At 51.8% G+C, this 17,571-nt stretch overlaps 1 protein-coding gene across 6 annotated transcripts in view; it reads right to left on the bottom strand.

The window, feature by feature from the left end:
- Positions 1–17,571, bottom strand: part of DELE1 (DAP3 binding cell death enhancer 1) — a 31,527-nt gene that overhangs the window by 8,985 nt on the left and 4,971 nt on the right. For 4 of the 6 annotated variants that reach the window (XR_005583280.1, XM_039483116.1, XM_039483119.1 and 1 more), the window contains exons 3-9: positions 10,724–10,844; positions 9,372–9,507; positions 8,785–8,928; positions 5,198–5,259; positions 3,041–3,158; positions 2,349–2,491; positions 897–1,055 (exon numbers count right to left, since the gene is read on the bottom strand). Coding sequence is in view for 5 of the 6 variants with exons in the window: in XM_039483116.1 (XP_039339050.1) it covers positions 897–1,055; positions 2,349–2,491; positions 3,041–3,158; positions 5,198–5,259; positions 8,785–8,928; positions 9,372–9,507; positions 10,724–10,844 (883 nt within the window). In the remaining variant the exon portion in view is untranslated. Of the gene's footprint in view, positions 1–175; positions 287–896; positions 1,056–2,348; positions 2,492–3,040; positions 3,159–5,197; positions 5,260–8,784; positions 8,929–9,371; positions 9,508–10,723; positions 10,845–17,571 lie in introns of all 6 variants that reach the window. The other 2 variants (XM_039483120.1, XM_039483117.1) reach the window with 1 other exon arrangement.

The following is a 17,571-nucleotide window of genomic DNA, read 5'->3' as shown; positions in this document are numbered from 1 at the left end:
CACCAGAGTGGCTCCCCATCCCAAGATCTGAGCACTGGTTAGTGAATGTCTGAGCACTCCCTACTGTAGCAACATCCCAAGCAGCTCTCTGCCCAGAAAAGGTGAGAAGTGGTGAGTCTGATGTGATGATGGACACACCATCATGTGAGCTGAGCCAGCTGAGACAGACACTGACCTCTGGCAGTGAGACCTGCCCTTTGCCTTCTGGTTGCCTTTGTGCAGATTGCTGTCGGGGGTCTCTGCTTGGCAGCTGAAAGGGGGATGTGTCCTTATTGGCAAGCTTCTTCTGGGCATGGAATATAAAAGGCTCCTGGTGTCAGAATCCACAGTTCGGGACCAAGACCTCGACACCGACTCCTGGATATTTGGAATTGGGGAGGAGCCCTCTTTGAGGGCCCGTTGACAGCTGGCTCCTCCAGCCTCTCTCCTTGTTTGAGCTTAGTAAAGGCCTAATCCAAGGGGAATCAATGATGACAGAAAAGGCACTGAGCGTGCATGTCCACCATAGGCCTAGCACCATAGTGGGAGCAGGGGGCTTGGACTTATCTGAACAAAGAGCTGCACACTGGAGTGGGGAAAGCTCACCACAACTCTGACACACAGGAGCCAGAACAACCTAGCATAGTGCCATACCCCAAGGCTTCTACACGCCTAAAAATACAAGGGCAGGAACAAACCTTGCTGAGGAGGTGATGCTAACGTGTCACTGCAGCTAGCTGATTCTGGCATGCCGGTATATTGGGGTGGGGGGGTAGCAAGGACACAAGCAGGGTTTCTCCAACCCCATGGACACTGCCCTACAGAAGACCCGGTGCTGTGCAGAGGGGGTTCCCTGGTGGCTCCATGCTACTCAAACACTCAGCCTTAGCAATAATTCATGTGCTACAGAAACTCACCTCCACTAGCCCTGCTGCTGCTGCCTGCTCTAGCAGAGTCACAGCCTTCTGCATGTCAGCCCTTTCAGCTTTGAGCCCATGGCGTAAAAGGAACCTGGCATAGCGGTACTGGGCCATGAGGTGCCCATTGCTGGCTGCACGATGGTAATAGAGAGCTGCCTGGAAACAGAGAAACACCATCACGAGTGCCCGGAGGTATGTGTGCCAGGCTGCGTTGTCCCAGGCATCTTTGTGAGGAGGCTGCCACTCTCCAATACTTACCCAGACTGGCAAGGACACCATAGCATGCATCTGCATCCAAACCCTCTTGCCGGTTCTCATCACAAGCTATGCATACTTCCCCAGGCAGCCATTAGCAGAAATACTCTCCCTACCTGTGCAGCCTCCTTTATACTCAGTGCCCTGCAGATCCCAGACATGCACCAGATTTAGTTGGGGATTGGCCCTGCTTTGAGCAGGGGGTTGGACCAGATGACCTCCTGAGGTCCCTTCCAACCCTGATATTCTATGATTCTATGAAACATAAGACTATTCGGGTGAGACCCTGCTTCTCAGGTATGATCATCAGGGACAGAATTGACTATGGGAGACACGCAGCCTCTCCCCAAGTGTGCACTATCCCTCAGGAACAACCCAACCCCAAGCACACACAGCACATGCCTGCACCACTGCCCTATACACAATCATACCCATCCTGCCATCCAAATGCCATCACATTACAGCCCTGTGCTAGCTGCAGCAACTGCTCATGTAGGAGAGTGAAAATAGGGAAGTGGGATGATTGGCAGCTGGGGACTGTACCCATTCCCTCTTTTCCTAGCCACAACTCCTATTCCATAGGGGGTGGCATAGGGCCAGCTACACCAAAGATTCTTCTATGCTTTGGGACTGGCACAATGCCCAACTAAGCTGGTTTTGCAGTTCCTTTGCACCAGCTGAGTGGCACAAAATAGCCACAGCAGGGGCACTCCTATGAACTTCCTAGGTTCAAGATGTGGATCTCAGTGCACGCACACAAAGCTGCTGGGAGGTGGTCCAGGCAGGACATGGTTCCTGCACATGTGGTGGTGTTTTACATCTGTACCATATGGTAACAGGATTCCCCAGTACTCTCCCAGCCACTACTAATGCTGCATACATAAGTGTATGGAACAGGGCCTGGGAAGGTATGTTTGAAAAGGACAGGGCTGCAAAGGAGCCCAGTCTTCTCCCATGAGGGGCAGTCTTCCCAAGGCACCCATGCCATTAAAGCCTACACTGGCACACATGCAGCCTTAGCTTTAGCATTTCCCGATGGGAAGGTGTTTGACTCTGCAGCCCTAACCTTCCCTCCTAGGAGTTTCCTGGCTGGAATAATTAACCTACTCATGATGTGTGGAACAGGGCTAATAGCGCTCCCCCAGCCTCCTGGTAGTGCAGGGGGTGGGTGGGTGCGCGCACGCCACTAGGTACCTTTGCCAGGTCTTTCTCCGTGCCTCTGCCATGCTCATAACACAGGCCCACGTTAAACTGGGCTTTGCTGTAGCCCCGATCTGCTGCCAGCCTGAAGCAGGAATAGGCTGCCCTGTAGTGGCCATCACTCACTTTCTCAATCCCTGGGGAGGGAACAGTGCATGTTCAGCAAAGCAGCACAAAGGCAGCAGGCAGGACAGGGTCATGGAGCTCATCGTGCCCCACCCATGGCAGCTAGCCTCACTGCACCCTGCCAAGTTTGCCAACTCTTGGCCCCACCCCACCTCAAGCCATAGTTTAGGAGGTGGGAGGGACCAATGACCCGACCCTATGTTGGGGGAGGGGTTCTCTGGCCTCATCACCAGCCTCTCCAATACTCCAGGCTCCCTGTCATTTCATTTCCCAGAGTTCATTGCAAAGCAGGGTGAATGCCAGTAAGAGGTGGTACAGAAGAATCTGAAAAGCCTGACAATGATTGCAGGAATGGGACAGGTAATGGGACCGTGACAACAGCCAACTCACCCAAACAACACTTGGGAACCATTACTAGTGATGCAGATTCCATAGACTAGAATAGCAAGAGGCTTCCCAACATATTTGAGGTCCTCCAAAAAGCAGAGGGTGTGTGGGTGTCCCTGTCTCTATTCCTGCTATCTGCAGTTTAGGACACAATGAAGCCTGATCCACGTTACCAAGGATATTGAGCGCAATGGAAACGCTGACCCGGAACACCTGCTGCAGCTGGGTAGCTGCTTCCTCCAGGCGTTCCTGCTGTGCTGGCTTCCCCTGTAGAGTGGAAAATGACAGCCCCTAGGAGAGAAGAGAATTAGAGGAGTGTTAGCAACCCCCCCCCCCCCCCAAGTCTCATGACAGCTCGTGTCATGGCTGCCAGAGCACCTCCCTCACATTAGGGCCACATTATACCAAACTAGGTTGTCATGGTGTTTGTGCTTTAAGAGGTGACAAAAACCTCCCCACCAGCCCCATCAGGCCAGAGAGCCGTCTCAACACTCCCCCAGTGCCACCCTTCTCAGCACCCTCAGGCCAGGGAGCTGCATCAAAGCACCCCGAACCCCAAACAGGCTCCTCAGGCCAGGTAAACCACCTCAACGCTCTCCTAGCCCATCCAAATAGCCCTTGCAAGCCAGAGGTTGCAGCTCAACATTCCCTGGGTTCCATGTGGGCTCCTCAGACCGGGGTAGCCGCATAGACGTTCCCCCAGCACAGTGTCATCTAGACCCTTCTCCAGTCCGGGGCAGACCCCTCAGGCCAGGGGAGCGCTGTGCCCCCTCTTACTCAGCAGCAACTCCATAGAATCCAGGAGAGCCCTGAAAAGGCAGTCAGTAACTCTCCCATACAAAAACACTACCCGCTCCTCCCCTTCCCAGGTCAGGTTCAGCAGCATAGGCAGCATCTCCCTACAGCAAACATGGAGCAGCCCATTTCCTGGCACTCTAAATCATTCAAACTTAAATAGCCTGTCAGCTAAATAAATCCTTCCCCATTGTCCTTGTTTTATGGCTTTTTCCTAACATCCCTGCTAATTAGCATTATCTCCTAATTTGCCTAGTCAGGAGTGGGAGGGAAATCAGGCTTGGAGTAATTGATTCCTAGTATCTATGATACAGTTTGGTGCCACCAAGTGGCAGCAGTGCACACTTCAGCTAATTTCAGATTAGCTCCATGCTACTATTTACAATGCAGTTCTAATCAGGAGAGGAAGGATGGAGAGGCCCCTTCTCACCCAGCAGGTTTGCTTCCCATCTGTCAATCAGAGCAACCCTCAGCAAACAGAAATATAGGGATCTTTTCACTCCTGCAAGCCCTGCAGAGCCAGCCCAACCATGGAACAGGGAGCTGGGTCCATCCCTGTGGGACCTGCAGAAGTAGCCCACCAACAGAACAGGGAGCTGGGTCCATCCCTCAGGGCCCTGCAAAGCCAGCTCAGCCACAGGGGAGGGAAAAAAATAGTGCAGAAGTATGTAATTAAAGACCATACAATAATACAGATACAGGAAGAGGTCTTGAACTAATGCAGTCTTGATTCTGATATTTCCTAATTTTTTGTGCTTGAGTTTGCAACCTTAATGTTATTTGAGTTGACTTTGTGTGATATGTACGTACAATGGGGTCCTGATCAATGTTCCCTCTAATTTTTTACATCCATGTGTGGAATGAATTTTGTTATGTGCACCAATATGGAGGTGATGTGTAGCAGAGGTGGGGCTGAGTGGTTCAGTGTGGGAGGGACTCAGGGCTGCGGCAAAGGGTTGGGGGTTTGAGGTGTGGGAGGGGGCTCAGGGCTGGATCAGAGGGTCCGGGTGCAGGGGGGCTCTGAGGTGGGGCCAGAGATGAGGGACTTGGGGGTGCAGGCTGCTGTGGGGGAGAGGTGCCTTTCCCCACTGTGACAGCTCTGGCGCTCCTCTCCCACGGCTCTGAGGGCCGTGGGAGAGGCACTTCTCCCTGCCGCATCCCTGCATGCCCCCGACCTCACTCTTCTCCAGTCCAGGCCCCTGTGGCTGAGCACCTGCATGGCCCTTGATAGTCTGCAGGGCAGCCGTGCGGCTTAGGTCCTGATCCTGACTGGGCACTATCGGTGGCACGTTCCCACAACACTAGTGGCATCCCTCCTAGGGCAGGATGCCACTACACACAATCTGCAGGATGCCACTACACACAATCTGTGGAAAGGGGGCAGAAGTGCCATAGCTATGACTCCTGCTCTGTGGCCATGACTCTCCAGGGATATGGTGCATCAGCCAGGCTGTACTGGAAAGAGCACTGACTATGTGATTTGGGACAAGCTCCTTCTAAAGCCAAAGACCCACAGAGAAACAAAGAGACTGTACCTGTACACTGCAGTGGGCTGGCCCCAGGCTGGTGCTGCAGCTCTCAGGGAATGAATGCTCCTCTGCAAGGAGAGATCAGGGTAAGGCATGGGCCTGAGACAGACCAGTAATCTTGCAACCCTTCTTCCTCCCTCCTTCCACTCCACTCTGGAGAACTGGGTCCTATCCCTGTTCTGCAACAGAGTTCTTATAGGATACCAGGCAAATCACTGCAACCAAACTGTCACACTCATTGTGTGGTCCTCATTTCCTGGGTGCCCAACCTGAGCCCTTGGGTCTGATTTGCAGAAGCTCTGAGTACCCACAGCTGTAACTGAACTCAACAGGAGCTGTGCTTTGAACACAAAGTGCTATGTAATGCTGTGTACTCTAAAAATCAGGCTTCCAAAATTAATGAACACTTTTGACTTTAATCTTCCTGTGCCTCATCTGTAAAACAGAGATAATAACCCCTGACCACCTTACAGGCATTGTGAATACAAACTGGACTGTAAAGTGCTCAAACATTGGAGTGACAAGTGCCACGAAGCAATGAATTCTGCTGTGTTCAGTGTGGGGTTTGGATGGAAGCAGCAAATAAGGCAGAGGCTGCAGTGAGAATATGTACTGAACAGGTAGCTAGCCATTCAGCGAACACCTTCCTGTAGCAGCATTCTGGATTATGTCACCAGCATCCCTCCTCGATGCACCGCTGCTCCAGGACACTCACAGACACAGCCTCACACTCATTGACATCAGGAACTGGAACATATGCTCTAGTTCCAACTGGAATTGTTTTGGGGAAGTCTCAGGCCTGTGTTATATAGGGGGTCAGACTAGATCAGTAGTGGGCAATTTGTGGCTCGTCAGAGTAATCCGCTGGTGGGCCATGAGACAGTTTGTTTACACTGACCGTCCACAGCCATGGCCGCCCGCAGATCCCAGTAGCCGCGGGTTGCTGTTCCTGGCCAATGGGAGCTGCAGAAAGCAGTGCGGATTGCAAGGACGTGCTGGCCGCTGCTTCCCGCAGCTCCATTGACCAGGAATGGTGAACTATGGACACTGGGAGCTGTGGGCAGCCGTGCCTGCAGATGGTCAATGTAAACAAACTGTCTTGTGGCCTGTCAGCGGATTGCCTGATGGGATGCGTGTGGCCTGCGGGCTGCAGGTTGCCCACCACTACACTAGATGATCGCAATGGTCCCTTCTGGCCTTGGAATCTATGAATCCTCCTCTTCTTAGTGACATCAGCTCTCCGCATGGAGAAACTGCCATGATGGGTCATCTGGATTTATGGCTTATTACAACAATTTGTAACCCATTAACACCCTCTTTTTGTCTTATGAGTACAGGGGGTTTAACAGGCCACTTCACCTTGAATGGTTTAATACAAAGTGTGTTAATGACTTATGCTAATCATAGAATATTAGGGTTGGAAGAGACCTCAGGAGGTCATCTAGTCCAATCCACTGCTCAAAGCAGGACCAATCCCAACTAAATCATCCCAGTCAGGGCTTTGTCAAACCAGGCCTTAAAAACCTCCAAGGAAGGAGATTCCACCACCTCCCTAGGTAACCCATTCCAGTGCTTCACCACTCTCCTAGTGAAATAGTGTTTCCTAATATCCAACCTAGACCTCCCTCACTGCAACTTGTTCTTGTTCTGTCATCTGCCACCACTGAGAACAATCTAGATCCATCCTCTTTGGAATCCCCCTTCAGGTAGTTGAAGGCTGCTATCAAATCCCCCTCACTCCTCTCTTCTGCGGACTAAATAAGCCCAGTTCCCTCAGCCTCTCCTTGTAAGTCATGTGCCCCAGCCCCCTAATCATTGCCTTCCACTGGACTCTCTCCAATTTGTCCACATCCCGTCTGTAGTGGGGGACCAAAACTGGACGCAATACTCCAGGTGTGGCCTCAACAGTGCCTAATAGAAGGGAATAATCACTTCCCTCGATCTGCTGGCAATGCTCCTACTAATACAGCCCAATATGCCGTTGGCCTTCTTGGCAACAAGGGCACACTGCTGACTCATATCCAGCTTCTCGTCCACTGTAATCCCCAGGTCCTTTTCTGCAGAACTGCTGCTTAGCCAGCTGGTCCCCAGCCTGTAGCGGTGCATGGGATTCTTCCTTCCTAAGTGCAGGATTCTGCACTTGTCCTTGTTGAACCGCATCAGATTGCTTTCTTTCTAAACAATCTGTTGATATACCATTTTGCTGTAACACTGGGAGTTCCTTTCAAAGACCCGAGGAAGAGCTCTGTGGCTCAAAAGCTTGTCTCTCTCACCAGCAGAAGTGGGTCCAGTAAAATATATTATCTCACCTATCTTGTCTCTCTAATATCCTGGGACTGACATGGCTACAACAATAAGACCCAGTGATGGCTCACTGGCAGGTAACCCTCCAACACACACCACTTTCACCACCCCCTACAGCAAACCGTCAGGAGAGGCAGCTCTTTTGCAGGCTCAACCCTCCCACAGCAAACTGACAGGGGCCTGCAGTTCTTCCTCTCCCACACACCCAGCCCCATAATGAACTGAGAGGGACCTGCAGCACTTCCTCACTCCCCACCACTGCTCAGCCTTGTTGGGAAAACATAGCTGTTTCCTTACAGCCCCTTGCCATGACCATCACAGAGGGAGGGGTTTGGCTGTGAGGATGAGGCAGTTCTACTGCTAGCGCCCTTCTTCCCAGACCCTTCTTGGTAGATGCCTTCCCCCTCCGCTGGCACCCTTACATCCTTTCCTGAACAGCAGAAGCTCTTGGGGATGGGCAGAAGGTGGCATGTGGAGGTTGCAATGATGATTTTATTGTGTACAGGATTACTAGGAATCATAGTGGCACTATAAAGCCGAGTGAGATCCCATGCCCCACAGCTGGCTCAGAGAATGCAAAATCCATCACAGCCTGAGAGCAATTTTCCCAACGGTCAATTCCCTCACTGTTAAAAACATGTGCTCTACTTCCACTATAGATTTGTCTGTTTTACACTCCCAGCCAGTGGATCCCGCTGCTTTTGACTGCTGCATAGGAATCCTCTGCTCTCCAAAAATCTCCTTGTGCACAACTAGCTGCTCATGATCAAAGTTACCTCCTAACCTGGGATAAGCTAAAGCAGTGGGTCTCAAACTTTTTTACTGGTGACCCCTTTCACGTAGCAAGCCTCTGAGTGCGACCCCTGTAGTAAATTAAACACGCTTTTTAATATATTTAACACCATTATAAATGCTGGAGGCAAGCGGGGTTTGGGGTGGAGGTTGACAGCTCGCGACCCCCCTTGTAATGACGTTGTGACCCCCTGAGGGGTCCCGACCCCCAGTTTGAGAACCCCTGAGCTAAAGAGATGGGACTCCCTACAATTCTGACTGTGAGGCAGGTTTCTAATTGCTCGAGGCTCTTTCCTGGACCCTTTCCAAGTCAACACCCCTTCTGAAGCAAGGACACTAAACTGGACGTAGAGTTCCAGGTGCCAAGGCCAATCAAGCCCATCCTCAGTTGCACCATAGGCTCCTTCCCCACCTCCAGGAGACACCTTGGGCTCCTTGAGACTCTCAAAAAATCCCTCTGCCTTGGGTACCCTGCCCCATACACCCTAGTCTGGTACCTGTTTCTGGGCAGAGCTGGTGCTTTCCTTGCCCTGAGGGGATGCCAGAGGATGGATTCTCTGGTGCAGCATCTGGAATCCCTTCCAGCAGGAAGCAGGGCACCTTCTGGTTACTGTGGCAACTGGATGAGCCTGCAGCTGGCACTGAAACACAGAAGACAGGCCCCAACACCTAAAAGTCATGCAGAATGTCACCTGTGAGACATGCCTGGGGTCGCCCCTCCAAGTTTGGCAGTGCCTGGGGGCCCTGAGCATTTGCTCAGAGCTCTCCCATCTCTGAGCATGGGGCCAAAGGGCAGAAGAAGAGAGAATTCCAGAGTCATGGGCAGGGAACATAAGGAACCTGCTGTGTGTGTCTCAACCCAGAAGGTGCCCAAGGCAGGGTGAAGGGATAGGATGTTTCCCAGCGACATGACCCCCAGGCTCACAGGACTTCACACCCCGCTGGCTCTCAATTTCAGACTGACAGGTGCCTTCTGCACAGGGGTAGCACAGCCCTCCCTGTACCCTCACAGCGCTTCCACAGCAGAGACCCTCAACCTACAGTCACCCTGGGCCCCCGTTCTCCTGCAGGAGGCAGAACTGACCTGAGTGCTGATGAGGCAGCAGAGAAGAGAGGAACCCGCCCACTCGGGGATGCCCGTCCTCTCTTCCTGCCCCTGGCACGGGGCTCAGCCATGGGATCTGCCTGGCCAACTGCAGAACAAGCACAGCTAGTGCACCCTAAAGGAAGGAAAAGACACATCAGAGAAAACAACCACCCCTTCCTCCAGCACACAGCAATCCCTTTCCATTGGGTGCCCAGATACAGCAGAGCATCCTGCCCACAGCTCCCTGTGATGAACTGGGACTGTTCTTAATGTTTCCTCTGAATACTGTGTGAGTGCCTCAGTTTCCCCTATACATTTCTTAAGTCTCCAGTGTGCATAAATGGCCAACACTCTGTATCCTGGCAACAAATGGCTGGGGCCCTTCCCCCTGCAAGGGAATAGCTAAAGGTGAACAAAGAGATCAGGTGACTTCCTGACCTGGGAAAGAGACAAAGGCCAGAAAGGAGCGGCTGGAGGGGTTTTTTTCAGTTGGGAGCTGGCTGTGGACGGGAAGTGAGGGCAGACGGGGTTGTCTGGCTTGCTGGGCCCTAGAATGGACTCGTCTGAGGGGTCCCGTTCTCTCTACCTACAAGCTCTGTTTTAGACTGTGTTCCTGTCATCTAATAAACCTCTGTTTTACTGGCTGGCTGAGAGTCACGTCTGACTGCGAAGTGCGGGTGCATGCAGGACCCTCTGGCTTCCCCAGGACCCTGCCTGGGCGGACTCGCTGTGGGAAGCGCACGGAAGGGCATATGATGAATGCTCCAAGGTCAGACCCAGGAAGGTGAAGCAGTGTAAGCTTCTTACCCTGAAGACAGTCTGCTCCAAGGGAGAGGAGGCTCCCCAAAGTCCTGACTGGCTTTGTGGGGAGCAGTTCCTAAGCATCGCCCGAGGACTCCGTGACACTTCCCACCTACACAGCATCCCAGCTGCAACTTCCCTCCACAGTGCCATATGCATCCCGTCCACAGCTCCCCAGACATCCCTGACTCCCCACCCCATTCCTGCAGGGCATCCCAGGCTCAGCTCCCCACCTCACTCCCGAAGAGCATTCCATCTGCTGCTCCCCATCCAACTCAGCTGGCCACACCATTCCCACAGGGTGTCCACCCCACACACCTCTGCAGGGCATCTGGGTCACAGTTCCACAGCATCCCATCTAGCCACAGCTTCTTCCCTCCAACTACCCACATCCCTGCAGGAGCTATCTTGATCACAGTTCCCTTCAACCCCCCCAAGCTGCAGCTCTGCCAACTCCCTCCTCACAGGTGCCTTGGCCACAGTCCTTTTATAGAGGCATGCATTGGTTGCAACTCCCTCCTCCACCACCAGAGGAAACTGTCCCTTACCCAGGTGAAGGCATCGAGGACTGTGTAGTGAGGCTGCAAGTTCAAGAAGGGTCTCTGCGCATTCCCTTGCTCCCAGCCATCTCGACCCCATCTGCTCTGCCAGCCGGGTGAGAGAAAATAACTGGAAAACAAACAAAAATGTAAAACTCCTTTCCCTGCAAAACTGGGTGAGATATGAGCTCTCTAGACCACAGTTAAGTCAACCAGAGTTTTCTATTTAGACCTGAATTTTCAAAGGGCTCTACAATGCAAGGCAGACAAAGTCTGATTTGAGACCTGAGGGTGGGTTTGCAGTGCAAATCTGAGGTCCATCGATGCAGGGGCTCGGGAAATACAGGAGCTCACCCTCCCTGACCTGCTTTTAAAATTTTCAGGTTATGAGGCTTTTGACAAAGACCTGGGGAAAAAACTATGGCCATGAGCCACATAAAACTAGTACTGTAGGACTTCCTGATCCAGACTAGTGTCCAGCACCAAGAACCAGTCTGGTAAACCAATATTTCAAGTTACTGGACTTTCATTCTGGTTCTCCCAGCACTAAACTGAGCTACTATAATTCCGAGACAGCTGACACAGGCCAGACCTGGGTGGTTTACTGCAGTGTAGAGATGCCCCCATTCTGGTTCTCCCAGTGGTGTACAATGCAACAATCCGGAGTGGAGACAGGAAGCCACTGCATATGTTCATTAGTGCTCTCAGTTTTACAGATCAGCCTGAAACTCACTTCAGACCAGGGGTTATGGCACAAACACAGGGTCATTAGGTCAGGTGGTTCCCAGGATAAGGCACTCCCATCCATACACACCCAACAATGACCTGGCTCTGTTTATCAGCCTGTTGTAAAATGTACATGCAGGGTTAGACTGACTTGAAAATGTGAACGTCAGGTAAGGACCAGGAATAGACCGAAGAGAACAAATCTGGGGGCATTTGCACAGGGGTTCCTGAGATGCAGCCCCCTCAAAATGACCTATCTGCAAGAGCAGCGTGGCATGAAAACTGACCTGCCAGTTGAATGCCTGTATAATGTGCTATGTGGGAAACTTGGCATCATTTAAGGGGACTCCCAAGCTGTGTCAGGAGAGCAGCTGCCAGCTCAGTTTCTCTAGAGGCTTGCTACTGCAGGTACAGGGACAGAGCTGGCAGCTGTGGGGTCTCGACACCCCTTAAGCCTGCTCCCAGGAAGCCAGCAGTAGGCCATGGGAATGAAACATAACCTCACTCCTTCCTAACCCTGCCATTTTCTCTGTACTTAGCACAGCTCCAACCCACCATTCTCATCCATGTCTCCTGATGCCCATGTCACAGGATGCATGAGGGAGCACCACCAGCAGCTGGTGCGCCACACCTGACACTGACATCTCAGGAGGCTCATGGCTACAGCTGTAGGGATCAGAGCTTTAAAAACTTTAATGCCACTATTCACCAATTCTCCTTCTGTATTCCCGCCAAGCTGGTAGAGGGAATTCAGTGCTGCTGCTTGGCTGCTCCTGCCTCCACAGCACTAACTACAGCTCTGTTATTCACTTCCCTCCCTTTAGGTGGTGCAGCTTGGTGCGCTCCATGAGAGGTATTGGGTGGGAAGCAGGGCAAGCAGCAGCAATGTGGGCAGTGGCAGAGGCCACAGCAACTAGGGGCAGTGAGGGGAGCCCAGTATGAGGGTGGGAAGGAATGCAGAGAAGATAGATCTGGGGATGGAGCCATGACTTGGACAGTCTCTGGTGCTGTGGATAAAGCTTAGCCGAGATGCTGGAAGGGCAAGGATTGAAGAGATGATCTCAGCCAGGGCCGGCTCTAAGTTTTTTGCTGCCCCAAGCAAAAAAATTCTCACGCCCCCTCGGCCCCGCCCCAACTCTGCTCCTTCCCCGCCCCATTCCAACCCCTTCCCCAAATCCCCGGCCCCGCCTCCTCCCCCGGCCATGCTGCATTTCCCCTCCTACCCCTCTCTCCCAGGCTTGCATGGGAGGAAGGGGGGAGAAGCGGAGTGGCGGTGTGCTTGAGGGAGGAGGCGGAGGTGAGCTGGGGGGGTAGCGGTTCCTTTGCTCCCCCCCAGGTTACTTCCTGCAGCCTTCCCCACGCCCCCCACCGCCGCAGCTCACCTCCGCTCTGCTTCTCCCCACTCCCTCCCAGGCTTGGCGCAAAGCAGCTGATTCGCGCAGCAAGCCTGGGAGGGAGGGGGGAGAAGCGGAGCGGCAGCGTGCTTGGGGGAGCAGGCAGCAGTGGAGCGGAGGTGAACTTGGGGGAGGGGAGTGGTTCCTCTTCCCACCCCCAGGTTACTTCCAGCGGCCCTCCCCACACCCCCTACCACCTCAGCTCACCGCTGCTTAGGGCCGGCTCCCGGTTTTTTGCGCCCCAAGCAAAAAAAAAGGAGACGAAGTGCCGCCCCTTGGAAAGTGCTGCCCCAAACACATGCTTGGAGCACTGGTGCCTAGAGCCGACCCTGAACTCAGCAGAGGCACTAGAGGGCATCTGGGCATTTTCCTGCTTTCTGTTACTCCATCTCTTCCTGGATTTCACAGTTGCAGCTGTTGCCAATAGCACTCTTTATTGCCTGGGCTTGGCTTGGCAAGAATGTTCCAGTCCAGCCTTCCCAGGGCTTCTAGGCCCCTGTGTTACTACTGTATTGCTCTCTGCAGGACTACGTGCCTGAAGAGCATTCACAAACTGTTGCAGATGCCTGCCTGCAAATTAAGCAGTGCCTCGTGCCAGGGGCCACACTGATTGCTGATTCCTTTCTAGGTGACATCTGAGGTCCTACTGGTGGACCTATAAATATGGCTTGAAAACGCCACTCAGACAGTGGCTTAGGACAATGAAAATGAGGATGAGTAACTGGGCTGAGTTCCCACACGGAAATGGCTTGAGTGCTGGGTTCCAGCATGAGGTGACCTGCTCCAGCAAACCTGCAACCTCTTCTCCATTCAGGACAATGCAGGGAGTAGGAAAGTGGAGCAGCTGAGAACCCAAAGGCAGAGCAGCAAACTGAGCAGACTGGGACGGGGGCAGATGAGAGGGCCAGATGCGGGAAGCAGAGGTACTGGTGAGGGTCTGTTACTGACCATCAAATAAAACCAGAGGACAGATGGTTACTCCTGTCTAATGTATGGACAGAAAAACTATGTTGTTTTGAGAGGCCTTTAGTTTAGGAGACATGTTGGAAGGTGTCCTGCAGCCAACAGTAAAACATCATTAATTTCTAAACATTACAATTTTCTAACCCAAAAGGACAACATTGGCTAACCCATCCTGGTTCAGTGGCAAAATCAAGGCAGCAATTAGATATAAAAAAGCAATAAATAACAAATGGGTAAAAGGGGAAATAGACAATCATTGTGAATCAAAAGTTATGATGTGCAGAAATATAAGGGAAGCTAAAGATGGAAAAAATCCAAGGTTGACAGGACTTCATATGGACAGTATGAAGGAATTGTTTAAAGTATATTAGGTACAAAAGTATCCAAGCAATGGTGTAGGCCTGTCACTATATGGAGATGGTAAAATTGTTAATGATGATGCAGATAAGGCAGAAGCGTTAAATAAATGTTTCTGTTCTGTGTTTGGAAAGAAGCAGAATGACACACTCACATAACATTAGGAGGAGAAAGTACTTTCCAGTACATTAGTAAATTAAAAGGATATTAAACTACATCTACTAAGGACAGATATTTTTAAATCATCTGGCCCAGATAACTTGCAACCAAGATTCCTGAAAGGTTTGGCTGAAGATATCTGTGGCCTGCTGATTTTATTTTTTAACAAATCTTAGAATACTGGGGAAACTCCAGAAGACTGGAAGAGTGCTAATGTTGTGCCAATATTGAAAATGGGCAAGGGGGAGGATCTGGGTAACTATAGGCCAGTTAGTCTGACATCAGTCCCATACAAAATAATGGAAATGCTGATCTGGGATTCAATGACTAAAGAATTAAAGGAGGGTAACACAATTAAGGCCAGTCAAAGTGGTTTATGGAGAATGGGTCTTCTCAAGCAAATCTGATTTCATTCTTTGATGAGATAACAAGTTTGGTTGATAGAGGTAACTGCACAGATGTAATGTACTGTTTTTTGTATGGAAAGAGTTTGACTTAGTACCACTATGATATAATACACCCAGGGCCGGCTCCAGCGTTTTTGCTACCTGTAACGGGGTGTGTCCGGGGCTCAACCCTCTGAGGGGAAGAGAGGAGCCACACCGGCCCGCTGGTCTCACGTAGGCTCTGCCCTGTCCCTTTAAGACTAGCCCACAGAGTTAGAGTCTACTGGGGCTCCGGCCTTTGGCTGCAAGGCGGAGCAGGAAACAGTACAAGGGGAAGCTCAGGCCTCTTGCAGCAGGGCTGAGCAGGAAACAGTACAAGGGGAAGCTCAGGCCTCTTGCAGCAGGGCTGAGCAGGAAACAGTACAAGGGGAAGCTCAGGCCTCTTGCAGCAGGGCTGAGCAGTGAGGTGAGGGGGATAACTGCCACCCGTGAGTGGGGTGGCAGGGGGGACACAGGCCCACCCACTCCACTGTGTCCCGGCCCGGGGCCCTAGGCAGCGGTCGTTACCACTGACGGTCAGTGGGGATCCTGACCGCAACACACTGACATGGGCACTGTCTGGTCAGCAGCCTGACTGAGGTCGGCTGCCCCCGAGCCACTTCCAATATCCCCCTCTGGTCCTACCTGGTCCACGGCGTCAGGTCCCAGGAAGTCCCACTTCATGGGTTCCTCACAACCCGGGCTGGGGGGTGGATCGGGTAGTTCCTCGGGGAAGTCCGGCCAACTCTGCTCCGGGGGTTCCTCAGGGTAACAGCACGGTAGCGGGGAAGTCCCTGGTGGCTCCTCTTTGTATGTGGTGTGGGGAAGCTCCGGCAGGTCTTCCCAGTAGCGAGCGAGGGGTATCTCCGGCCAGTCCGGGCAACTGCCCTGGACTCCAACAGCTACCCCATCAAGAGCTCCCTCAGGCAGATCTGCTCCCCGCAGTGGCTGGGCGCCGACTGAGTTGGGATGGCCGGCTTTTATCCTTCCGGGTCGCCGCCTGACCCTCTGAGGGGCGGGCTCACCGTTCTGTAGCCCCGCCCCTTCCTGTGTCCAGGGCTCAACCCTCCCTGGGGAGGAGGGGAGCCACACCAGCCCGCTACACTGCCCCATGCGGCAAAAAAAAAATTTTTTTTAAATCTGAGACGCAAATACTATGGCAATAGCGCTTCATTCTTCGGGGGCAGTTCAGCGGCAGGTCCTTCCCTCCGAAAGGGACTGAGGGACTTGCCGATGTCCCGCCTCTTTCCGTTGGCCGCCCCAAGCACCTGCTTGCTGCCCTGGTGCCGGGAGCTGGCCCTGAATACACCCCTATGTTCACATCCAATACACTATTGTAATAATCTTTGTACAAAGTATGCCCTGTAAGGTATCATTTGAAAACTCAATTTGCCGGTCAGTACTGTCCTGATAAAATGTGTGGCAACATTGTATATGAAGTTCTAAGATTCCCCCGTATAATGTTATTAAGGCTATGTCTGGTTGGGGTGTGACTGACAGATTTCACTGACAGAAGCGCTGATGTGGACAGCATTATGTCAGTGGGAGACGGTCTCCTGCTGACACAGCTACTGCCGCTCATTGGTGGTGGTTTAATTATGCCGATGACAGAACTCTCTCCCGTTGGCATAGAGTGGCTACATGGGAGACCTTACAGCGGCACAGCTGCAGCATTACAGCTGTGCTGCTGTAAGGTCTGTAGTGCAGACATATCCTAACACATGTTCCAAATCACACAGCTCTGCCCAGGCAGAAGTCAGGACTGTCCTAAATAAAAGAAGGAATGTCTGCTTGGCTTAATTTGGATTTAAGTAGTAAATCAAGCAAGGAGAGAAAACAAAGAAGTTCAAAGGTGGAAAAAAGCCCAGCAGGGAATATCCTTCCACACAGACTCTTTGTCTTCTGGGTCTCAGCTAGAAATGTTTTTCAAGAGGGGACTGAAACTATAAAAAGTTGAGACAAACATCCTAGGCACCCCTCTCTCTCTCTCCCTGCCTATTGCTTTCCCTGCACCTGAAGAGACAAAGGAGGCAGCTGTTGGATTCTGGGGGAGGGTCCCGACCCGCGAGTTTGGTCAGTAAGAGTGCTGAAAGCATGTGGTGAAAAAACAAACTATATCAGATTCAAAGCAAAGTTAAACTGGGCACCCAGATAGCATTCTACCTTTATTTTTTTTGTAAGCAACTCTGACTTTTACACTTCATTACTTATACTCACTTACAAGCTTTTTCTCTATAGTTAATAAACTTGTTTTAATGTGTTCGCTGAAACGTCCGGGAACACCATTTGGGGTAACAAGTTGTGTGCATATTATTTTTTCAAAAGAAGAACAGACTCAATATACTTGCACTGTACAGGAGATGGCTGGACAGCACAGACATATGTTTCTGGGGGAAGATCTGGGACTGGGAATGTGCTTGGCTCACCCTCTGGATTCTTTAAGGCAGGTAAGAGCCAAGGGGTGGCTGGCTGGCTGCAGCACACACAGACATAGCTGGGAGTGACTTACATACTGCAGGCTGTTTGTGAGCAGTCCAGGTTGGTGGCTCCAGCAGCAAAGCAGTGCAAAGGGCACCCCAGGTTACAGGGCAGGGGTGACAGATACTCATTGGTCTGAATTGTACCTTGGTATGTCACAACATTCTGGGTTTTAAATGAGCACTATACAATATCAAGTCATACTAAAAGGATTAAGAACTGGCTAACTGACAGATCATCCTGGAAGGGTTTTTTTCTAGTGAAGTTCTGCAGGGATAGGTATTAGGCCCAACACTATTCAATATCTTTATAAAGACCAGGAAGAAAATATAAAAAAAACCCACTGATCAGATTT

Source organism: Mauremys reevesii, linkage group 8 (genome assembly GCF_016161935.1).
Source record: "Mauremys reevesii isolate NIE-2019 linkage group 8, ASM1616193v1, whole genome shotgun sequence".
NCBI lineage: Eukaryota > Metazoa > Chordata > Testudines > Geoemydidae > Mauremys > Mauremys reevesii.
Note: the sequence above shows the minus strand (reverse complement) of the source record. Positions and strands in the feature narration are given on the sequence as shown.